This window comes from Homarus americanus, unplaced genomic scaffold (genome assembly GCF_018991925.1).
Source record: "Homarus americanus isolate GMGI-L3 unplaced genomic scaffold, GMGI_Hamer_2.0 scaffold45698, whole genome shotgun sequence".
Lineage (NCBI taxonomy): Eukaryota > Metazoa > Arthropoda > Malacostraca > Decapoda > Nephropidae > Homarus > Homarus americanus.
Window position 1 is genome coordinate 5,209,752 of NW_024735554.1, and position 26,443 is coordinate 5,236,194.

The following is a 26,443-nucleotide window of genomic DNA, read 5'->3' on the forward strand; positions in this document are numbered from 1 at the left end:
CGGACGTATGGCAACCCTACAATATACCAAGTAAAATGAAGTACTTTTGGCTAATCAGGTATTCATTTTACACACAGAAAAAGAGAATTCCTGCCCAGAGAGGATCAGAACCACAACTTGGTGCCTAGATGATGAACCACCTTCATGTTGGACTGAGAAACAACCAAGAATACACTACACTGATAAGTTGACTCTGCAGCAGGTGAAAGGATTAACGACAAAATCTCAGATATGTATTTTGTATTTTGTTAAGTACTGTATAGCTTATTCTTCCCTTTAAAAAAAATCCAATTCCATCTCCAATATTAGATTTTGTTGAAAATCTCAGTAATAGGTACTCCTGAGCATGCCGATTCTGAACCTATGGTCCATGATTCGATTGCGGGATGATTAGTGGCTGTAATGATGCTTGGAAGATTTCAGTTATATTATTTTAATCAGGATGCCTACTGGCCTGAGAAAACAAAATTCTCTGGCTTTTTCCAGGTGTAAATTTGAAAAATTCCAGATAAATTAATTCCACATTTATTACAACAGAATAATATGTAAAAATTGTACTATTGGGAAATTTAAAGAGGATATATATATATATATATATATATATATATATATATATATATATATATATATATATATATATATATATATATATATATATATATATATATATATATATATATATATATATATATATATATATATATAATAATAATATAAGATTTCAGTTATATTATTTTAATCAGGATGCCTACTGGCCTGAGAAAACAAAATTCTCTGGCTTTTTCCAGGTGTAAATTTGAAAAATTCCAGATAAATTAATTCCACATTTATTACAACAGAATAATATGTAAAAATTGTACTATTGGGAAATTTAAAGAGGATATATAGTATATATATATATATATATATATATATATATATATATATATATATATATATATATATATATATATATATATATATATATATATATATATATATATATATATATATATATATATTATTATTAATCAAGAAATTGAAGACCCTCTTGGGACCTACCTTAAGCCAATCTGACCGAAAACTTATTATACAGCTATGAATTGAAGTACAGTATTAATTAAAGTTGTACCTGTGACGTACTTAGCCCAAATACTAGTTACAGAAAGCTGTCTTACTAATTTATTTAATCAGCTATGATAAGGATGATCATTAGACCTAGTGATGAACATCGGCAAAGACCTTGAACCCCCACCCCCTCTATATTTTTCTCCTGGGATTTGCGAGATTCACATGATTTGACCTGGATGTTCCAAAAAAGCCGGAAATCCATCAAAAAACGAAAAATCACACTCCTGATCCACCTATATGATTCATGATTAATATGTGAAATAATCCACTTAAATAAAGTCACATACTTATAAGAACAATTCATCTCTGACAATACTCATTGCAGAATTAGTAGGTATAACCTGTAATATTTGGCTATTTGATCACTAACATGAAATTTGATTGGTACACAAACAATTCAGTTATTGGAGTGGACTATTTACTGGAATTTGTTCCTAAAAGTTTAATTATTTACTTATTATACAGTACAGCATTAATTTATGGTAAGATTGCTGTCAAAATAATAATAAATAACATAAAATTCCAGGTTTATTTATAAAATTCTCTGGCTTTTCTAGGTTTCCCAGCCCCAAATAAAATTCCTTACCTTTTCCAGGTTTTCCAAATCAGTGGATATCCTGCTTAATCACTTATGTCTTAACCACTTGGACACCCAAGAATAACCTTTTGACACCTACATAGTACATACAGTATACTCTCAATTTAATGGAATCCGATGCAACACTCTCTCGATTTAGCGGAAGGAATTTGTTCCTTTATTTTTCACTTGATATAGTGAACTAGTTCACTAAGTTGAGATTAATTTCGTTAATACGCTCACACCTATGGAGACACCTCAGACACATGATATGTATGCATAGAAACATTATTCATGGCTTACCTTAAACTAGGGGGTTCGGTGCTTGTTTTAAACTTTTTCCAATTGATAGCTGCACTCTTTTGATTTTCTCCCCCACACCACTTCCTATCTGAGACTTCTGGCATGATGTCTAAGCACAATAGTTAGTTGACCAAGATGTAGCAGTGAACAACACACGCGGTGGCTGCTGGACACAGACTGAGCAGATGTAAACAAACTCCACATGCCAAGAGGCGCATTTGGTGCGGAATTTAACGGAATGACACAATTTAGCGAAATAGTTCGCTAAATCAGGCGAAAATAACAGAAAGTTCCATTTAGCAGAAATTTTGATTTTATGAAAAGGGGTGGCTCAAATTAGTTCGTTATATCAAGAAAATACTGTATATAAATGAGGTGTTTAAGTACATATTTTCACAAGGCCAAAATTATATACAGAGCATACAGTGAAAAAATTTATTGATCCATTCATATGAAACACGGATTTGACATACACAGAACGCGCGGGAAATCATGGTACACAGGTAGGCAGGGTCGGCGGCTGTGAGACTAGACCAGGGCCCGGCTATGACAGAACCAGAGGTCATTGAGCACAGCCAGAGATCATTGCCCTGTGCTCATGTTCTAACTCGTCAAGGTTACAAATCTGAACGAACTGTCAAATGGTAAAATCAGTATAATTACATTGGTCACAAAAACGGGAGTGTAAAATTGCAGAGTCCAAAACATGACTACGAGACCCTGGAATGCAGAAGGATGTGGAAGGCCGCCGACCTTCCTCCACAATTATATACATATGGCCTCATCTCACCGAGGCTACAGTTTACTCGGCAACAAAAGGATTGTGTTGGTCCTGGGACGCGAGCTAAGTAGACAATGATAGAATTTGTATCAACATCATTAATAATTAATACCAGTAATGATTGTATCAAATGGTCTTATGAGTACTAATATAATACAAAGGAACTATTCACAAATGAATGTACACAGATGGGTGTGAGAGTTAGAGTGCAAGAGACAAACTCAACCGTACATAGCTCTGAGACCACTTGAGAGTGTAGCCAGTCTCAGCCAGAGTCTTTACACCTTCTATACTTTACACATGATATTTATCAGATGCGAGCACCTCAGTGAGAGGTCAATTCATATTTAATTTTAATAAAATTTTCTTTTTAATACATACTGTTAAACAGAACCCCTCACTGAGTCTCTATCGCCATAGGTGCCGAAACAAGCTCAGTTTATGATAATAGATTTGATACATTCTGAAAAATTACACTTTCAAAAAACAGACATATTCAAGTTATTGCAAAAATTCTTGTCTGCACTCAATTCATTTCATAATATCTAAAAGCTCAAAACATGGAAATACATGGAGGATCATTAGTCCATAGCTCTTTTAAAAAAGTACATCCTTGTTATAAATAAGGAGCATTATTACTAAAACCCTGCGCCATCTCCAACTACATAACAAAATGATTGATATAGATAGTTGCTACAGCACTAGCAACATGATTAAAACATGATTTAACAGGAAGTATCCCACTCAAAACTCTAAAAAGAAAAAATGTAAATGAAGGTCAGTGATGGAGTGATTTATGAATATACTGATGGGTGTGAAGATCACTTGAGGACACCCCAGGATAAACAAAATTTTGTGAACACCGCTACACTCATGAGCACATAGAGGCTCCCTCCCTCACGTTGAGCTCTGCCAGCATGGTGGAGCATTGTCCTCCTGGTCACCAGGATCATTGGCACACTCAGCCCTCTACCTACACCAAGGCAAACTAATGCTTGTATCAACGAGTCTGTTAAAGGTCACATTCTCTTTACCAGATGTTATGAGCTAAGGTCATTCCTGTGAACCATTAATGAGGGGTATATAGGATACAGTAAAAAAAACAAAACAAAAAACAAAAACTCATCTCCACCATGCAAGCAAAATATGCTCAAAAAGCTGAGAGGTCCGCAGAACACCGAGACAACACACACGTGGCTTTCTTCTCTGCGCACACACTCACGCATGCACATGGCAGTAACAGAATGCGCACACAATCACACACGCAGTTTCGTACACATAGAAATATCACATGAAAACTGGAAACATCTTAAAGTTTTTGCACATATGAAATAATGGTACGTACGGTAACAGAGCAGCGACATGTTAATGCACTCAGTTTATAAACCTGGACAAACAGAAGCTTATTAAGAGTAATGATTGCTATACTTTTTAAATGCAGGCAATATATATGGATGATCGTCTGTACAGCATTCAGGGAGTTCCATGATGTAAAATAATTTATACCTCCTTATGGATGTCTGCCTGAAAAAAAAATAAATAAAAATATCCTGAATATTTCTGATATAAATTGAGTTTCCTTGGGCAACAGAATGTCACTAATGACATTACTTCACATCAACATTTTACATATCCAAATAACAATGAAGATGAATTTGGAATTACAGTATCACTAAATCTCCAACACTGGACTCTCTTTACGGCGGCTTTTTGAGCGGAGTCTTGTAAACAGCGAAGTCTTGTGCTGGAGTCACGTGCAGTCTTGATGGAAGACGGAAGAGCAAAGGTCAAACGAGTGTTCAGGGCAGGACTGGCAATTAAAAAAGTGACACTAAACACAAGATGCTGTTTTCTGACACACTGTGAATGAGCACCACTTCAGTGCTAACCATATAGTTTTTTCCAGGTAGTAGCACTCAGCTTGAAGTCTACATTGCACACATAAGAAACAGCACCAAGATAATCTCGTTAAAAAACAATGACTGCAGAATGCACCTTCACCAGTCACATTTTGGTTTATTAGAAGCCTGGGAATTTAGTACAAAATTACTGTAGTGCTTAATGTAAAGTCTTGCTGCTTCTGTTTCTTGCTTGCTGCTGCGCAAGTTTGTTCGTTGCTTTGTTGCCTATTTTTCATGCTCACTCCGGGGCACCATTGTAGCCTTGGGTGTGAGGCACTTTGTTTTTCTGTCCAGTTGCACATAGAGCAACTTATTTTGAGCAGAAACACAGCACTCCTCACCACCATACCTCAAGTGAATCGAGGCTCTTCATATTCAAATTCATACACCTGTGGTGTCCCTCTGTTGGGAAACGGTGCACTCCCATATGCCCCGGGTGAGAGTCTGGCATGCTGGGGAACACCATAAAGACCATACACACTGCCATCTACACCCCCTTGGCCCCCATCTCCCATGGCTGCACCTTGTCCACGGTAAGTGAACATAGTTTCCAGCTGGCCATCATAAACAGCAGACTGTGGCGGAGACACGCCGTATGGTCCCCCAGGATACACGTGATGTGGGGGAGAACCTCCATATGGACCTGGAGAGTAGGAACCAGGACCCACAGGACCTGAAGTCGGAACCCTCTGTTGATCTTGTCCAGCCCGTGGGTCAGGGGGGGCGTCCTGTCATTCCTGATCGGTTGTCATTATGTTGTGCACTTGCTCTAGGCGGTAAGCCAAGCGGTTCTTGGTGGAGAACTCGTCTTCTTCTAATGTTAGCATCAACTGATCACTGTATTTGAATGCATAGTTATATAGCTCTGCCAGGGCTGCTAGACTGTTGAACTCTGTGGTGTGCATCTGAAATAAAGTGGACAATAATCAAATTCCTGGGAAAGTCTAAATGAGAGCATTTTAAGAATTTCTGATGCACCCACTTTTACTATAACACCCACTTTCACTATATACATACAGTAATGTACTGTAAATAATATTTATTTGTTCAAGACAGGAAATAACATAACAGTATATATGTTGATGCACTATGGATACTAAAATGTATTGAGGGACAGATCGTAGTGGTTCATCGTCTAATGGAAGAGAATATAATATTTTCATAAAATAATCTATATAACGACTGAAGGAGTGGGGATGAAGACATGCTGAAAGGTCAGTGCTAGCCCACCTTCACATCCTGGACAATATAGAATATATCCTTTACACCTGCTGAATGGAATGATGAGGAATTGAATAGAGTAAAGTACACATGTGAAGACTCTAGTGAACTCTCAAATTTTGTGGGGGTTATGTTTTTGGAAAATATCACAGATATGGAATTCATGAAAAAGAAAATTAATAATGTACAGTACAGGAAAAGTAGAATGTGTTCTGGGACTTGAATTTCTACCATCAGCCCACTAAACTTAGCTAAAAAATACAAACTGCCCCATTATGGAAAGTATTTTAAGCTGTTAATTGCAATATAATGTATTATAATGCATGTATAGTATAATAACTTAAGTGAACACGAAGATGGTGTGAGGATGCCATGGTAGTGGCACTGTCCAGGTCTAATTTCAGTACTGTACAGTGAATGGAGGCAAGGAACTGATTTGTCATGTATTGTATACATATTGAAATTGCAAACTTAATGACATGGAAACTGAGACTTTACTGTGACATCACCTAATCTGAAACAATGCTAAGTACTGTACACCGATTTGCAAATAAGGAAAAAATTAAAGGTTATTTTAACATAATAAAATTACTGTAAATCAATACACAATGACTAACTGTGAAGAGATGGTAAAATTATTTCTTTAGTCAATGAACTTTTGATATTACTGAATACACATTTTGAGAATAAATGAAATGTTAAAATAATACTGAAATTTACTTCTTTGTATCACTTCAAATAAATTGTTTTATTTAAGTCTATGGCCAATTAACTTTATAGTATTTCTAAAGTATAACTTAAAAAAATATTACATTATAATTTTTCAGTGTACAAAGCCAGATTTGGACCTAATTAAAAGAGAAATATCTACAGTACTGTACTGTATAGTACATCATCATCTACCAGTCGACAGTGGTAAGACTTGCCGTCTCTATAACCACTACAGTACTGCTCAAGTTACATTCTTCACTTTTTTATTTGGGCCAGAATGAAGTCCTCCATTTACTAAATCATAATTGGTGATTTTTCAGGGCCAAAAACCTTTTCACATGGAACTGAAAATATGTATTAATCTACATTAGTCCAGTACATCCAAAATAACAAAACTTCTAACAAGCATAAACAAAAATTACAGATGGCAATGAATTTGGGTACCTGTACAGTACATTAGCCACCAGAGTTTCTCCAGACATCCATATAATGACTACAAGTAAAATTAAGAGGACATTATTTGTAAACACCATTTCCTTTCCTTTCATGTGACTGATACATTTATTATAGCTATATGATTACAAGTGAATTCTTTTAAAATGTTTAGAAATCCTGTACAGTATGATAAATAAAATTTTCTCCAATCAGCATGATAGGCATCACATAGTTTCAGTAGTGGTCATAGAACAGAAGAAATAATATCCTAAACAACTCAAGGTATTAGTCACCATTAACCTAATGATGTTTTTGGCCCTGAAGTGAACCCACTGTTCAAAACCCAATCTAGTTTATATATTATATAAAAAAAAATTCTTGTGATTGTACATGGTATAAACAATATTGTCAGAACTACAGGTGTAACCTCAATACTTTACTGGTAATCTGATGTGCTTGGGACCTATCCCTCATCAGTTTTTTTAATTTCCCAGATTATCCAAATGGAAGATCAACTGTAATAACTACAATACTGAAGGAACCATTTGTAAACCACTTTAGGCATGTCTATTCCTGGCATTACGTAGTTTCATGCTGGCTCATAATTTTTGATGCATCAATGTCTGTAAATTAGTTTAATATATTGTCTACTTTTCTTTAAATCATAAACTGCTGATGTTTTAACATCATGCTCTTAACTAAGCATCTTTACAGAGGCTCCCTTGTTTTTGTAGTAGTTCAGCATTTCTCAGTAATGGTGAATGATAAACTTTGTGATGCAGTGCACACATTTTCCACGCAATTGGTTTGAAACAGTGCCAGGAGAATTTGGTTCTTGATACAGGTGCTCTGGTCTTCACTCGTAGGTTCTTGTGAACGGTGACAAAGTCTTTAGGGATTAAAGTCTACGTACGTTATATTGGGGGTTTAATCTTGTGAAGTCAAGAAACTTCGCAACTTCGGAGCAACCGCATAATTATCACAGAGTGACTTAGCAGAATACAACTTGCAATGCTGGAATCCTCGCAAGATAGCGATTAATTTGAGTATAAACATCTCATAGATTGCACTAAGAGATAAATTTTTTTTAGTCCTTTAGCTTAGTACATTTGAGTACAAATTGTAAACTTAAGTAGAGTAATATGATGTTCAAAATTATGGCTTTTTCACAGGGAAAAATTAAAAGGAAGATAAGTTGAAAAGTTCACACATGTTGCAGCATTAATCAAAGTTTAAAGTTAAACCAAACAAATGCAAACGTGCAGCTGTGACTGCAACTGTGGAGCTTTGAAAGATGACAACTGTGACATCACTAGTTTACTCTATTAAGTAAAAATTACAATAGAAAGATGGCAGTGTCAGTTGATTGGTGCATCATAACAAATGAAGCAGCAAGACATATATTCCTGGATTCTTCCCAGTTTTTTAGATTCATGAGAATAGGGTTTTGAAAATGAAAAACTGCCAGTTACCATAGAGAACCATTTTTTTTAAAATGGTAGATTATTGAGGCTACACCTTTATCACATAAAAAAATAAAATCTTAAATCATAATAAAAAATGATTGAGGGAGTCCTGAGCCCTATATTTACTTACTGGACTTACCCGTGACTCCTCCGCTAGCATGGCATTCATGTCTTGGTCGGAGATGGGTTGCATGATCTTGATGTCTGCATAATATCGTTCCACCCACTCTTTGTAGATGGGAATATCTTTGGCATACAGCAATTTAGAACTTGGAGAATCTTTACCTAGTAGACAAAAAGATAAACTTTATAACAAAAGTACTATAGTGATTTGAATATAAATTAATAAAGCATTTTTAAGCATATTTTTCTTGTATTATGATATAATACTGCAATTACATACCTAATCTGTGATCCGAGGTGGAGCAGGAATCCATAAAGGTCTGAGCGACTACTGATAAACAGGCATCCACAATATTGGACTTGTGAATGTCAAACACAAAGTTAGGATTCTTAATAAGATTAACCCAGAACCTAAGTGGGAGACTATTGCTTTTCCAAGTATGCACCACCTGAAATAACATAAGACATATTATTTATGGCCATAGAATAAAATGATTAGTTCAATTCTTTATAATTGCCATTCTAATAACTTGAGACCAATGGAAGGCCTTTTTCCACATAAAACAAGTGTCCAGAATCAAGAAAAACACATTCTTCCCTCACTCTGTAAATGCTAGAACAATGCTAGGGATGGAAATAAGTTTTCTACCTGTTGCCAATATAACCCAGTATCAGCCATCTGCAGCAAGCTCTTCCCAATACAGTACACATCTTGAAATCATGTTCTCCAATAACACATGCCTCCTCAATAATTCATCTCCCTCATATTCAATACCCACTATTGTACTACACCCTTCCACCTCTTTGGTCGTCCCCTCTATCTTCAACTATCCAAATCTGAATAAAACAGTCTTTCTACCCATCTTTCATTCCTCATTCTCTTACAGGGTGTTTACTGGCCAGACAAAACAAAATTTCCTGGCTTTTCCAGGGGTAAATTTGAAAAATTCCAGGTACTGTATATTAATTCCGTACTTATTACAACAATAACAAAATTAGAGGTTTTCAATAAGATGTATATACTATTGGGAAATTTAAGGATTACTATACAAGATTGCTGTCAAAATAACAAGATTTTGAAGTTGAACTAATGTCACATAAAATTCCAGGTTTATTTGTAAGATTCCCTGGCTTTTCTAAGTTTTCCAGACTCAATTAAAATTCCCTGCCTTTTCCAGACCAGTATACACCCTGGTTTAGTAAGTCCATAACACATTAGCAAATTCTGGTCGAGTGTCTGATACTCCTTCAGTTTCACACACCCCATATTTCTTAGCACCTTATTCACCCAACACGTTGCACTACAGTATATCCGTTGTCACTTCTTCCTCTTGTATCCAGAGTCCATACTTTACACAAATGTAATAATGTCAGCTCAACATTTTCCTATATATCCCCACCTTAGCCTCCTTGACATACCGGGGTAGTTCTCTCTCTCCTCAAACATTCACCAATGCACCCCTTACCTTCTCTCCCTCGCCTGTTCTATCACTCCCATTCTTCTTCAACCCCACCACATCATCATTATTTTACTCATTTACTTTAACTACACATTTCCTTTCAAAATAAATGTTCAATCTTTAAAAATTTTTGCTTGCTTCTACGTTTTTTTAATCTTGTTTCCTAACATTAAAAATTTCTTCTTCAGTACAGTTAATAAACACAGACTAATAATTTTCATGTAATGTACAGTATGTTTATTTCTACAGCAACTATAATGATACAGTAATCACATTCTTCACTCTATCCCCATCCTTATTTCTCAGTGGTTCACGATAATAGTTACTTTAAGAATATTGATGTAGAGGTGTCCCAAAAATTGGTACTTATACATTGATGGGATGAAGAATATCTTTTGGAATGAGTGTGTTAAGGTCAACACAGTGGAACTAAAAAATAATCAGAAGGGCTTATCTGCAAGCAAGTTCATGACATGCAATTTAAAGATTTGCTGAAATAATGAACATTGAATTCTGCCTATGAGCAAAGAATTTTGGAACACCCTTTATACTTCACTATAGAGAGGAAGAGGAATAAGGTGGAAAGATTTAACAGTGTGCACCGAGCACCTTACCTCAGGGTCTGTGATGCCATGTTGTAATGCCTGGTCATCAAGGAAATCAAACATATATTTGATAGCCAGTGGCAGAGCAGAGCCACGATGTGCAGTGCTGAATATTGTCTCAAACAAGTCATCAACAAACTTCTGTAGTGTGAGCTTTGTGGAGAGCAGACGTGTGAGGTAGATCTCTGACACCATCTTGTTAGTGCGCTCTCCCTCGCGCTGCTCTGACTCTTGTTGACGAACTAAGTGCCACACCTGTACATAAACATATCATGTAAGTACACCTCATATATTTATTTAGTTTAATTGATACTCTACATTAATGCTGTCTCATTTCTTAGTATTCTATTGTGGATCTCAAGTCAAGTAAATAAAATATAGCATAATCAGTCTTTTAGCACAACATCTATATTAATGTACACAACAAGCATTCAGTACTACAGAAAGAAGTAAAAAAGATGCTAAATACATTCATAAAACTTAACTACAGTTAGTTCAATAAGAGTTAGTTCCCATAAAATGCCAGGCAGATATAGGATGAGCAATTTTGCAGCATTTTAAGGGAAAATACAAATTCCCATGGGTTTTTTCTTAGGAGTGGGGTAGTCATTGGTTACCTAATTAAGTTTTAGATATTTATTAACACATGTGCCTGGTTCACTACCATTATGGTTTCCCCTTGTTTATACAATATCCTGCATCTTTTTTCTTTACATTCTGAAGCACAATATTTTATTTTATTTTTTTACTTGAGCTCTAATACTTTTGTAGCTGTTGCTTTTTAATAAAATTACACAAGTGCAGGTTAGTCGCCAACTGAACATAAAATAAAAACAAAATTAAGTGGCGTTTCATAATTGTAAAGTTAAATGCTGCACAGATTCAGTGCATTAATGACAGTCATGCAGCAAGCTCATTTACCGGAGAAAGTGAGTGAATAAAAAACAAAAACAGCTATATGAAGTTTTTGTTCAATTTAATAATTTTCAGAGTTAATGAAACAAAGTATTGATAATAAAACTTAAAAGAAGAAATAAATACAATATGCGATACTATTCTTACCCTATTCACTCCTCATTAGTGTGATAATTGGGAAGAAATGCACTTTGCAAAATTATTCTTTTCAAGCTATTTATAATCCCAGTCCATCAAGAACCACAGAGTCATAACATTCACAACACACTAAAACACCAAACTTGTATCATGGAGGCAAGAGAAGACTAATTCACAACATAAACACCCTAATTGTATCATGGAGTCAGAAGTTTGTAAGTATGGAAGACTGTTTCTGTATCCTGACTGAGCTTTCTGACCAGGGTTCACTGAGGCAGTTTGTGACAAATACTGTACTCCTGTATATGGCGTGTGAAAAATTTACAAATACTCACAAACCTGGAATAAGTCATCAAGGTATCGTGAGTGATGTCAGAGAAAAAATGGCAAATTAGCTGATCAGTCAAGGGTAAAACTGGGTAAAAAATTCTGGCAACAGATGACCTAGTACTTTAACATCCTTATAAATCATTATTGTACTGTGGAGAGAAAATGGGGGGGGGGGGGAGAATATACTCACTATGGGTCAATCCTCTCAAAGTTGGTTCACTTCTCTTAGAAAACAAATTATGAAGCAATTCAGAAATATATCACTATCTCTTACATCCTAAATTAATACATGATACAGTACACTTTTATTGCTTTATCATTCTATCTATATAGCCATTATCAATCTCTGCTCCCACATGTAGAGAGAACATCTAGGGAAAGAAATACCTCAAAGACAAGTCTGGGTTTTGGAATTCAGCCCAGAGAACAGGCTACACCTATGTGTTAAAAGAAGTGACTAAAAACAAGATGGAGGTGAAGCCACTTCTGACAATTATATCCTTCCTGTTTTCTTCATAATCAATCATCAGCTTTACTCTCAACCCTATTTTAATGGAATAAAGGATCACGGATTATAATACTGCACTCCTAATAATACACAGAGCCAGAAGACAAAACATTCTACTTTTGTTTAGTAACCTCTAATGAAATGGGGGAAATGTGTACTGTAGTCTATTCAATGAGGTCTAACTGCCAAAAACCATCCTCTTATATAACTACTGTACTGTACTAGCTTCAGGGGAAATTCAATTGCTGAAACATCCAAATTCTTCTCTCATTCCACAATTTAAATTTTCCATACTACAAGAAAAGGAGGAGGAGGGGGGGAGGGAAGTATTATTCTATGACAACTGTTTTGATAATATCTATGAAGACTTTAATACTGACTGGACAAAAGTGAAGAATTATTGTAAGAATTCCGTATTTGTGGAAATATTTGCACATCGGGTCTAATTTCATTTGTTATTTGATGCAATATTGTTCTGGAGATTATATGGAGCAAGACAGCAGTGAAAAGTAGGATGCCAGTGTGTGGAAGATGATAACAGAACTGGAGGATAGTGTAAAATGTGAAGATGTATAGAACATCAAGACTGGAACAGGATGATGTATGGAATATCAAGACTATAAAACAGGAGTCATGGAACATATCACCATTAAAAAATAAGTATGAGGAAGACATGAGATTAATTTGTTAATGGAACTATTACTCAACACCAAGTAAATAAACTATTAAAGGTGAAATCTATTTTCTTGTTCCTGTGGCATGAATGGCACTGCTGAAAGTAACACCAGTGTACAGTACAGTATATGTGAAATTCAAGAAAATTATAATATCTTGTAAAAATGCAACTGGCTGCATGTGTGTGAGTCAACATGCTGGGATGTTTCTGACTGAAATGTGTCTGAGAAGAAGTTTTAAACAGATTGTTAAGTTTGAAAATGGAGTAGAAAATAAATATAATTTCATTGACAAGCTGAGCAGTAATATCCTGTCTTACATTACTAAACATTGCACTAATTTAATTTCTTTCCATTGCTTTTTGTAAGTATAAAACAGAATCATTCAAGCTATAACTAATAACCACCACATCCACACTGTATACACCATGAAACACTCAAAATATAGTCAAGCATGGTCAGAAAAACAAACATGATCAGACAAAAGAAAAGAACACTCAAAAACGAAAAAAATAAGACTTGGCTCTAACCTGCCTTGTGGTGAAACAGACCTTTGCTCCTACCTTAACCCCTGCTTCATTATCATGGTTAAGGGGTGACGTGGCTCGCGAGAGGGGCGGACTGGCTGAGGTGTATTTGTTCATATTTAATGTTTCATACTTGTGATGTGATTTGTCAGATTTATCAGAAAGAATTGACATATAATTATATATAGATGACTGTTTAGGTATGAGAGTTAATTGGGCCAAATCAGGAACATTGTAATGAGCAAGAGTATTTAATTTCTTCCAGCCTCCCTCAGGCCGAGTTGTGGTGTCTTCATCATAAAGGATGAGTCGACCTGTAAAAAAATGTATATTATTAGTGTACAGTATTGCATGTCTAAACAGTTACTGTATATTGCTTATGTATCATGTATACAATATGTTGACAGCTCCTGTGACAAGCAGTGCCGTCGTGAATGAATGTGCACGTTTATAGCCGCACGAGTTCACTATAGTTACAGTTCATGTTGTCGGTGCAAATTAAGTTAAATAGTAAAGACCTAATTTTGTAAGTCTAATTTCACTCTCAAACATTTCTGAGGGAAGAAACTAACAAAGTATCTTCCATACAGTAATATATACCAAAACACCTTTGGTCACCGACAACTTACTTCAACATACAGTGACCTCTCGTTTAACGAACGCCTCGGTTAATGAAATTTCGGTTAACGAACTGCCTTCCATAAGGATCTTCAATTCGGTTAACGAACAAAAATTCGGTTAACGAATTTCTTACGAACCGACCTCAACATGTTTTCGCTTGCACTGACCGGGCAACCAGCTTTAGTATCAGTCCGCCAATACATTAATCGGTTCTAGGGCTTAAATTCCTTACTATTTTAGTAAATATCAAGTTTATACTATTCAATAATTTTAAAAGTTTAATATTAAATTTTTAGTCATTTTAACAATTATTGAACATAATTGAAGGTAAAGTGACTAGTTTAATGCGGCATCCAGCCTCTTAACACAGCAAACAGGAGTTAGTCTCTCTCTGTTTTCACTGGAGGTAACATCTTGCTTGAGACTCTCTTCAACTAAACGCTTTTTTCTGTGTTTCCAAGCAAATTATTGGTCATTTTGAAATATATTTTACATATTGACAATATATAATGCAGTGCAGTGTTGATTTAACGAAAATAATCTTGAATTACACCAAGAGAGCTAAAATTTTATGGGTGAAATGGTGCCATGGGGTGACTTCTCTTCCACCCCAATGCCTTCTCTTCTTCCTTCTCCTCCATCCCCATTCTAAATCCCATCATCATCATCATCATCATCATCATCATCCAGGAGCCTTCTACATACACACCTCAAAGTAAGTTAACTTTTCTACCATTTTTGTTGAATTTAGGAAATTTTCGGTGGGCTGGAACCAATTACCCAAAAAACCATTGAAACAATGGTTTCGGTTAACGAACGACCTTCTGGAACGGATTGAGTTCGTTAACCGAGGGGTCACTGTATACGATTTACAGTATGTATATTGAACAGCAACAATTCATTGTTCATTTCAAAATTCTGGAAAAATGAGTGCTGAACTAATATTAAACTCTGGAGGGAAACTCTAAAAATGTCATGAAAACTACTGTGAGCATAAATCTGAATTTACTTTAATTGCATGATTTATCAAGGACTCTTCCAGAGCACAACTTACCTGAGGCACCTGTGCGCCACTCAAGATCCAGATCTTCCCTTCGTGGACGCTGTGAGTAAGGGTATGATCGGTATATGGCATCAAGGGATTTTTCCTTCACTTGAGAGATTGTGTCACAGTCCAGGACCTTGACTGGGGTTTCTCCACTCTCCATAGGCCCATCAACTGCACCCATGTACAAATTACACATGGATACATATACAGTCTGCAAGAGCCAAGGTTTTGTAATTACAGGTAAAATAAAAAAATTAATAGTAGTTGGACAAGACATAACATACAAATATAAACATACAAATACAGACAAATATCTTCATTGGTAAACTTGTGATTTTTTCTTCTGATTTCAATGTTTTATCAAAGATAAATGGTTTTGAAATTTTGTTTACCATTTCTTTAAAATCAATACTCTGGCGAATAAGTTTCTCTTCTGATAGGGAATATCTGGCTTCTGAGGTGACAGCATCCACAGGGCCCTTATCCACTTGCTGCTTGATGGCACGGAACAGCATGTAGAGTGGCTCACCGGCACACTCCTTCAAAAACTTGTACAGCAAGAACGTGAACCACGATGATAGCATCTTCTCCGCTACACTCTCCGTTCTGTGGTGGGGAAATAACTTGTTACAGTATGTCAACACAAACTCTTTACTATGGTACAGCAAATGTATATTTAAATTTCATAAAAAGAAATATCTAAGTCTGTTTTTTAATAAGGGTTTTATTTAAGAACTTGATATTTCACATTGCAGTATTATGACTCCTTCTAAGAAGAAAAATTATATTTTAATTCAGTTATCACATTAAAAATCAAACACAATTGTTCCTTGCTTTACACAGGTTAACGGTGCATAGATGCAACACTGCATGGTTTATTTTTTTAGCACCAAAAACTAGTATTGCAAGTGTATTGTTTGCAAATGAGTAGGTAGAAAGGCCAAGGTCCATGAATACAGTACTTACCTTCTGAATAGAAGTTTAGGGTGTATCTTTCCTTCAATGCATTTTTCTATAAGTTCAGCCAAAAGTGTCTTGAGAATATCTGAACAATATTCCATTTTACCTTGTAGTGCCACCATTATAAGGGCAGCAACATTCACTCTGCAAGGAAAAATGTTGTAAGGAAATGATAGGAATGTATGAATTTTTTTTGTCCAGTTATACTTGTGGCCATTAGGAAATTACTGTATATAACACTCAGAACTGGTATACACAAATTATGGAGAGGAAAAACTTTCTGGAGAGAAATTAAGACATACAGAGTTCTACTTATGAAATGTTTATGGATATCTCACCTGTCTCTCATAGAGAAATATCTATTGGCTTCCAATGTGCGAATAAATAGTAATAAGAACGTCTTGTTCATAATAAGTTGACCAAAGAGCTTGAGGCCCTTTTCCTTGCGAACAAGGTCTGGCCGGTCCATCTGTAACACAGTGGTCTCCTCCAGATTGGGGAAAAGGATCTTCATGGCATATGTGCGGTATTCCAAGAACGGAATTCCTCCACCAATCAGATCACTTGTTAAGTCTGTCATCTCTGTCTGCAGCTCAGCAAATGCTGAAATTCACAATTTGTAAGTCGGATGTACATACAACTGCTATTCAAGACTATCCAGAATTAAACTTCTTCAAAGAATTAACAACCTATACTGATATAAACAAAAAGTTCTGTACTTACGGTCACAATCTATATTTACATTTTCTTAAACCCTTTACATATTATTACACCACTCATAGATTAATACTGTAAGATTATTTATTAAATAATTAAAATATTGTAGGGGAGGCTCTGAAGGAGGACTGCTAACAACATGTCGGAGGAGTGATGAAGTCACCTAAACTAAATTATAGTTAGATTAAATGTAAAAATATTTTCCCTACCAATCAACCAGAATATACCAGTAGTTTCATGTTTATAAAATGATGGGCATACCTTCTTTGCATTCAGCTGCAACTCTGAGTTCAAGAACATCCATCTGTTCTTGCATGCTTTTGAGAACACGAGAGTTCTGGTTGCTCTTCTGGCGGTAAACTATTAGGCAGACTACCAAGATGAGAATCAAGACCACTGCACCCACAGACAGCCCGATGATCAGCTGTTTAGAAAGTGTGCCAACATCTGTGGTACTTGCATATTTCAAGAAACCAATTTCAGTTCTGAGGTTGTTGCCAACAATTACCTGGAAAAAATTTTTCAGAGTAAGCAATCATAACTCTAAGTATAAGTAGTTCATAAAGACTAAGTGTGTGTGTAAAAACCTTAAATGTATCACACTGTAAACCAAAATCACTTTACAAAACAAAGATATACTTTTTGGAAATACTTACTACAACTTGAGGAAGATCATGTCCATCCAAAGGTGCAGGTTGCTCTTTAGGGGGCCGGCAGGTTAGTTGTGATCTTGAGAGAGATGTCACGTTACAAGACTCCATACCAATGAGAACTTGTACATCAATCTCCTGGGATGCTCGGTCCAGATTCTTACCATTGATAGTAAGATAATCTGACTTGTACTGCTTGACCTGTAAGCATAAGATCATGATGCAATTAAGTGTGTGTATATATATATATATATATATATATATATATATATATATATATATATATATATATATATATATATATATATATATATATATATATATATATATATATATATATATATATATATATATTAGTGTAGTGACTAATCACTACTTACAACATATTATCACCAAAAATACATGTATAACCCACAAATATGTGAGGCAGTTCAATAAGAACAATCCACAAATTTATTCCCATTTTCTTACCTTAGAATCTTCAAAGGCATAGTAAACTGGATTGGGGTAAACAAGAAAAGATGCAAATGTTCCTAGGTTGAGATTTCGAACCGATTTTACATGATCCATGATAAAGCCATAGCCCAGCTTCAGCCCGTTTTCATTGTCTATACGCTCATTGCCCGCGACTGCTATTTTTGGTGACTTGCATTCCATTCTTGTAGAATTTTTCACTTCACAAGACTGTACAAATTATAAAATAAATGTTATATACCTTCACACACAATATATATGATGTATAGTACTGTACTACTTTTCAGACTTGAAAAATTATGCACAAAAGTTTATGAAATACAGTATATCTGCAACACTAAAATCAGACATAAAGTGTTGAACAAATACTTTATTATAAAGTGTTGATTCTGAACCACGGGCCAGGAACTTGGCTTGTTTACTTACACTTGCATATTCCTTCTCCCTGTACACAACATACATTTTGGGCTCCCTAATAACATCAAAATTTGTCCCATCAACTGTGATGATGATGCCCCCAGATGGAATGCCACGGGGACCATTGCGCTGAAAAGAACAACATCACCATTTAAGGTTTTGAGAATATCAACGTGCAATCAAATTCTTATGATGCTGAAATGATGAAGATTAACATCACTTTTCAGCACAATACAATACTCATCATTTACATTCAGGAGTTTTCAGAATTGGAGGAAACACTAACAATGCATTTTTATTTCATGAAACACACACACAAACTAATGATGATAGGAGGTCTTGCAGAATCCTTAAAATAATACTGCACTCTGCAAAACATTCTTACAGTAAAAATTATTGCTTAATATGTGCAATGTCCCATAAGTGGTGTTTAACACAAGTGTGAGAAAAAGGATGCAAATCTAAGGTGAACATTCCAAATCTATCCAGATGCATGCAAACTGAGGTTCAGATGTGATATCCTAAAAAATACTATACAGTAGTATCTAAGTGGTATAGCTGCCCCCCATTTTTTTCTCTAAATCCAATCCAATAATCATACATAAAAACTTTATAATACAGTAACTCATAAGAGTTTAATGAACTTACCATTCCTGCTTGTCCAGCTCTCCCAGACTTGACTGTGTGAATTGTTGGGTCACTGACGTAGGTGAAATATTTCCCTTCTAGTCTTCTACGACCATTATCAAAAACCATTTCAATTTCTTTTTCTTGGAGATCAGATGATGCCGAGGTGATACACGTTGCCACGGTTTCATTTGTGCTGGAGATGGAGAAAGTAGAATGAAGTCTTTATAATACAGTACTGTATTGTATAAAATACCTATTTAATTATAATCCAATATTACTGGAAATATGTTATTCATTGTCTTTTTTTAATAATATGAGAGTCAATGGTTACTTTCTATTATTATTTGAATCAACACCTACTGCTTGTACTAAGTATTACTGCATGCATCCATTTTTGTGTGCCAAAGTTTTTCAAATAACTCAACATTGTCCAAAAATGTTAGTCTGAGGAAATTACCTTTGAATCTTGCATGGTCGTCCACTAATGAAGGCCTCAATACGACTGCCTGCATTCATGTGTTTACCGAGTATGTGCAGAAGAGTACCGCCAGATCTTGGCCCAGAATCTGGTGTTAGGTCCGTGATCTCTGGGTTAACGAAGCTGTATTTCTCCAATGACTCCCCTCTGTATTCTCGAGCCACCTGTAAAAAGAATTGGGATTTGATAGGGTGATTAATTTCAATGTATCCATCAATCTTAATTTTGATTAACAACCTAAAAAGAAAGCCAGAGGGGTTTGAAGGAAGAGGAAATCATATCTAGAGGGTCGAATAACTATCCCATGACTTTACTGTACAAGGCATCTGGAATATGACTGACATAAAGGAAAATGGTCAAATCCAAATAGATGAATCATGACAGAAATTTCAGTGCAAGAAAGGAGGAAAAAATAAGATAGATGTTAGAGCTCTACATGAGTGGAAAGATGAACGAGAACCGAGCCACATGGTGCCATGAGTGGGGTGGTGGGACTCGCCCGGATGAGTGAGGGTTGACCTATTATTATAATTGCATTACATATCTAACTATTTAAAGAAGTGTGCATACTGTACTGCAGTCAAGCCACTTAAGAGACACAGCCATTTATCACTTACTGTAGATTCTACAATGTACGTGGTTCCGAAATACAAAGAAAAGTCTGCTCACTCAACTATAAAACTCACCCCAGTCACTTCTACCAGCTGAAGGGTTCCTATCAGAAATTCCCTCTCTCTGATGTTTCTCTAACTAGTTCCCTCCTGATAACTTCTTCCTTCCATATAAAACATAAATTGATGGGTTAAATTCTCACAGTAAACCGTCTACCATTATGTCTCGGGCATCCTAAACCCTAACTTGTGTCAAAAGTCGAGTTCCTACTTCAAGGTAACATCTGTGAGGCTGTAAACAAGTACTGTACTGTATTTTTTATTTGAACAAGCAAGCTCTCTGTCTGTCAGCTTCCAAATAAATTGGAAACAAAATATTTAAAAATTCCTTATTTACCTTTACAACAATGGGTCCCTCCTTGAAGTCATTGACGCCTGGACTGTCCACCATACAGGTGACCTGTTTGGTCTTGATGTATGACTTGCGGTATGGTTGACAGGTAATTCCTGCCACAGTGATTCCGTCATAGATATCATCAATGTGCTTTCCCAAATTGATGCCTGAAAAGTATCATGCAAGGTTAGTCATCTACAGCAGCCAGAAATTTGAATTAAATTGGTGCTATGCATGTAAAAGAAGGAATGGATGCTTTCAATGAACAGACCATGCATATTGTCCTTGTACAGTACTTTCCACACAATATCTGGGAGTTAAACTGGAAATTATAAGTAATGTTAGTGATCTGTCCTTTTGTGCATATGGTACAGTATTTCTATTATGAAGTATTCATAAGTAACTAACAATACACAGTTGGAACCTTCATTAACATCTTGTACAATACAATAATCTAGCAATATCTTGCATAACACTATGGCACTACAATAATAATAAATTCCTGAGGCCTTAGTTTGATAAGAATGACCTGATTTTGTTGAATAATGTTATATAACTAAGGTTACTGAACCAATATTTCAATGTGGCAAGCTAATGACTTAATTAGTTGAGGCTCTACCCAACAAATCAGAAGATGCTGCTGTTTGTATGTAGAACCACATGAGAAGGAAGAAAACATATGCTCAACATTATTAAACACACACACCACGCAATCAGTAGGAAAATGAGTTACTGAAGCTTTTATCCAACCTAATATAGTACTGTACATATGTAGCATGATAGTCACCTGAACTCATTGTACAAATTCACTCAATGAAGATTATTTATTTTTTTTATGAAATTATCAAATATAAATCAAACTTGATATGATATTTCAGACATAAAATTCAAGGTGGAAGCAACAAAACATAACAAGGGTGCCAGTGTAGAGAGCAGTGCCACTCTTGGACAAAACCAATACAGAAAGTTGCTTAATATAATCATACAGTGCTTGCAAACTACATTCATGATGCAATTAGTATAGTAGACCCCAGATTTAGCGTGAGAGTGGGACAAGGAATTATCATGCAAAACTGAAACATTTTAAATTGGTCAATGTATTTCAGTGGAAAAATATAGGGCATGGGATCACAGACTCAAATCATGCATGCACCAAAAAATTCCTAAGACCCCTTTTCTTACTTCAATACTAATTCCATCTTTTTTTTTTGTCTGAACTGCTACCTGGACGACAATTGTTCAAACTCGAGATGAATGAAGGAGTAATAGGACTTGAGTTGTTAGGAAGTGTACATGAGCTGTTAAGATGATGCCGCTAGCCAGTCAAGTTTCAACATACCTATGCAGCTTACTCATACACCAGAACAGTGTCAAATATAAATAAAGAATGATGGTCATGTATAAAGAGATAAAAAAAATACATATTTTAGATGTGATGTGTTTGAGCAATTTGAAAGGAGGTACAAGCTGAAGATATAACTCGAGTTCTACACTCATGCTTTAACATAAGTTTTTGCCCCCCCCCCCCCTCTTTCTTTTTCAAAAACCTTAACATTTCTGGATGCTTTATGTCACTTATGAAAATTTCCTCTTATTTCGTTAAAAACAATCCCCCAAAAGTTTGTTCAGAGTGTCTCACTATTTATTACAAGTTCTGACATTTTCACATTTTTCATTAATTTTTCTTTTCTATGACTGAGCTTTGGGTTTACACTGCACAAAATCATAATTGACTGCACTAAATAGAAAAAATGGGAGCATGACAGGGTACTGTACTGTACTGTACTGTACTGTGCTGTGCTGTGCTGTGATGCATCAAGCGTTGAATTGAATTTTGTTAAATTGGGGGTCTACTATACAGTACATCAGTTACCAGTACATAATTTTGGTACATCAAATTAAATATACAAATATTTATAGACTCAAAATGTTCAATAACAGAATTATGTCATGAAAGGATGAAGGATGCATAAGTGAAGCCTCCAATGTGTGTGAGACATGATTTACATACAATATACAGTGTAGTTATCAGACCATTTATTATGTATGTAATGCTGAGAATAATTCTTTAAAGTAAAGGAAGGCAGTAATTCATATTTAAAGCTAAAACCATCTACAGTCTGTACTGTACATTACTCTACATCACATATGAGTAAATATCAGTCTTGTTAAACTTGGATTATTGAAAGATGCCGACTGTCTTTTGGTAGTTGACCTTGTGATGGCATATGGGATTACATTCTCTATGTTTTAGCTATAATAAAATTTGAAAGTCTAAATATGATACAATTCCTTCTTTTATTAGCTAAAGCACATTAAGTCATGTTGTAAGAGGACCAGGAAGAAATGCCCATGAAAAAATTACTACTCTCCTAAACGCAAAAATTACATTTACTGTACTGTATGCATGAAAATTAATTAAAGGATTAACAAACAAAAGACATAAATAACTACGATACAGTACACAGTTTCTGAAACACATGTACAGGAATAGTTTGCATAATGTTACTAATAGGAAAGCAAAACTAATATACTTGCTTCTTAAAATTTATTATACCATGAAACCATGAAATTAGTAAAGGAGTAAATGAATCTCTATACTACACTTGGGTTAGGTTTTTCACTTAACTCTTATTAAAGGATCTACTGGCAATGTTACCCTACTTTAACTTTCATTACTGGTCGAGATAGCTTCCTGGCATGTAAATTTAGCTGTTATGATTACCTTATAAGGACTATATTGAGTTGTGATAATTGTTAGGAGTATCGTCTTCAGTTCTGAGAATTACCTTTGCTATCAGGATTACCAAGCAGAACTTTTTAAGTGTCCATATAGAGCGACTGGTTACTGTACAATGTTAAAAGTCAATTATAGCGACAATACTGAATTTTTTTTTGGTGTAAATGAGAGCTATGGTCAGGAAATATATTTACTTACCTAGATTAAAATTTGGAGAGGAGTTTTAAATATGCGACTATCTGTAAACTGTATTGTTATCCCTCATACGTTTCTACCCCAAAACTGAATCTTTTATAAAAGCTTCTACAATATACAAGAATGAAAAAAATGCATGCATTACTGAGGATCCAATTCTGAAACTCTATACAGTACAGAGTATACCGGTAATAATAATGATCATAAACACAAGTGCTAGGAGACTCTCACAAGCATAATGCACCTTCCCTTTGTCAGCAATCATAACCATATTGTTCACTTTGCAGTTCTGTCTGGCAAAGGGGCAACATCACCAGTAGTGGGATTACTATACTACACAAATAGATACTGTACTGTACATAAAGGAAACCAAAGAATAGTGTCAAAGTCTGGCCATCTTGATGTAAATAGATATCCAGAAACCAAGGAAGAGAATTTGGGGTATTTCAGTTAAGATGTTTTCCCTTAAAGAGCCTTCACCACCAAAGTACAAAAAGATGCCTAGTCAACTCAAAATTAGGCAAGTTTTTTTTTTACAAGTCAAAATTTACTATATACTGTACTCTACACGATTTGCTCATACCAAGATTTAGTTTTGTATCTTGGAGTTGTCACCTGACTGACTTGACAACTGTTCAAAAGTAATAAGTACAGTACCACACAGTAATACCTGGAACTAAGATAATTATAATACTATGGTAATTCTATCATAAGTTTTATATGCTAACAAAATCAAAACGAAGCTGCAGAATTATAAAATATCTGCATGACTCTCCGGGTTTACAGTCAGGTATTTAAGCAGTATACAAGGTTTTCATTAACACCTGGTGTGGGGTAAACTGCGATCTAAAGTTTGGGGAAACTCTGCCTTGATTCAATCCTGCCCTCAACTTCATGATGTAAGTTCACCCGACTGAACTATTCCCTACTTGACCATGCACGGTACAGAGTAAACGACTAACTCATAAAAATTAACATATCACCACAACATAATATGAGTGAACACGCTTCTTATTTGCATTATGAATAGTTACAGTAAATCCTATTTCCTGGACCTTCTATCTGAGAACTGTTCAGTATCCTGGTCCTTTTAAGGTAATAAACGTTTGTGGTGAAAATAAAAATACTGTATAATCTTTTCCCCAGATTTCAAGAACTAAATTCTAACTGCCTGAAATTCCAATAGTTAAGGCAACGAGGGTGCAGATGCCACACAGCTATACATAAAAAAGTTTTACCCTGAATTTTTGAAGGATTTACTTCACCATAAAAGATAAAGGTAAACTGTGTAGTATTCTATAAGGTAAAATATGCAAGTTTTATAAAGATGCCTTCCAGTTTAAAGTGTGCCAACAAAATATATCCAGAGATGAGTCATTTAGTTTTACCTCAAACAAAAAGTATTGCTGGTGTGGTTCCTAATAAACTTCAATCAAATTTCCGTTGATAACGCTCGTGTATTTCTTAATGAACACTTCTTTTATGCTAAACTTAATCTCCCCCAATATGTCTGGGAAATATAAGGTTTACTGAACACAATTTTCAAAAGTTAGTCAATCATTAAGTAAATAAAAGGAATGAAGATTCTGACAAATTCTAAAGTACAGTACAGTACTGTATATCAAATTTCTACTTGTGGTATGAAAATGAAAAGATTTCAAAAACTACAAAATATCAACACCAAAGACCTCTGGTCTCAATAACAATGAATGTAAAAGACAGTATGTCCTCAGTACTGTACTGAAAAAAATCCCTAAATTATTGTACGCTTAATCAAATGTGGGTCGCGTGCTGCTAAAAATGCTGTTAGTAGATTATTTTATCATAATGTTCGCCCTTCAAAGTCATCCTCATCATCAATAGTTTACAGATAATTTCCACTCCTCCATGGGTCAACCTTGTTCTCGAGAAAGTTAATTTCTCGTTGGAGTCTTTCAACTTCTGCCATGATTTCTTCTTTGAATTTTGCAAAGAAGACTTCCATTAAAGCATTCAGTTCATATACAGTAAGTTCCCCCAATTTCTTGTTGCTGAGACTCATATTCTCTATTAACTCCATAACCTCTGACTCCATTGGTTCAGAAGTAGGCACTGCTGTGGTGGTAGTGGTAGTCCCTGAAAAGTGTTGTGTAAATACATATATATTAAGAACCTGTACAGGGGCCAGCTTGTTGAAACTTAGTGTTTTGTTTATGGATGAAAGGCTGTATGTCAAATGACTGCAGGGCAAAACAAGTGTAGATCAAGTAACTGGGAGGAAGGCCAAATGGCTCAGCAGCAGGGGGGGGATGTGGTTTGTATCTCTTGGGGTAAAAGCTTCTTACAATGAGTAATTAGTAAGGCCCTTTACGAGTTGGATTTGAATCTGACATCTAAGTGCTAAAATTTGAATAATGAGGTGGGGTTGGTATAGGTAAAGGACTTTTTAGGGCAAGTCAGATAAGACTATTGCCAATTGGATGTAAGTTCAAAATCGTGTCCCATAAAAGGTATTAATATATATAGTAAAAACTCCATAATTCAGAAAAATAGGACCCCTACCCTTGCCAAAATGAGGCAAATTCTGAGTTATGATCAATTTTTATGTCACCGACAGTCAATACAAAATTTACAGTACAGTATTCCAAAAATTCTTAGAGACAAAATAAATGTTTAAGAATATATGGAATTCTTACCTGTTAATTTCATAACTTTTAATACTGTACCATGAGTATTAATTTGAT

General features: G+C 35.3%; 1 protein-coding gene across 4 annotated transcripts in view; it reads right to left on the reverse strand.

The window, feature by feature from the left end:
• Nucleotides 1-2,411: 2,411 nt before the first annotated feature.
• The window catches only part of LOC121871443 (plexin-A4-like), a 67,388-nt gene continuing 43,356 nt past the window's right edge, over nucleotides 2,412-26,443 (reverse strand). Inside the window, exons 11-26 of one of the 4 annotated variants that reach the window (XM_042373747.1) lie at nucleotides 20,789-20,952; nucleotides 19,760-19,944; nucleotides 19,321-19,495; nucleotides 18,682-18,801; nucleotides 18,253-18,465; nucleotides 17,788-17,982; nucleotides 17,393-17,639; nucleotides 16,753-17,017; nucleotides 16,421-16,558; nucleotides 15,847-16,060; nucleotides 15,461-15,665; nucleotides 13,822-14,099; nucleotides 10,703-10,948; nucleotides 8,909-9,077; nucleotides 8,645-8,790; nucleotides 2,412-5,577 (exon numbers count right to left, since the gene is read on the reverse strand). In XM_042373747.1, the coding sequence (XP_042229681.1) occupies nucleotides 5,404-5,577; nucleotides 8,645-8,790; nucleotides 8,909-9,077; nucleotides 10,703-10,948; nucleotides 13,822-14,099; nucleotides 15,461-15,665; nucleotides 15,847-16,060; nucleotides 16,421-16,558; nucleotides 16,753-17,017; nucleotides 17,393-17,639; nucleotides 17,788-17,982; nucleotides 18,253-18,465; nucleotides 18,682-18,801; nucleotides 19,321-19,495; nucleotides 19,760-19,944; nucleotides 20,789-20,952 (3,134 nt within the window). In that variant the 3' untranslated portion in view covers nucleotides 2,412-5,403. Of the gene's footprint in view, nucleotides 5,578-8,635; nucleotides 8,791-8,908; nucleotides 9,078-10,702; nucleotides 10,949-13,809; nucleotides 14,100-15,460; nucleotides 15,666-15,846; nucleotides 16,061-16,420; nucleotides 16,559-16,752; nucleotides 17,018-17,392; nucleotides 17,640-17,787; nucleotides 17,983-18,252; nucleotides 18,466-18,681; nucleotides 18,802-19,320; nucleotides 19,496-19,759; nucleotides 19,945-20,788; nucleotides 20,953-26,443 lie in introns of all 4 variants that reach the window. The other 3 variants (XM_042373746.1, XM_042373745.1, XM_042373744.1) reach the window with 3 other exon arrangements.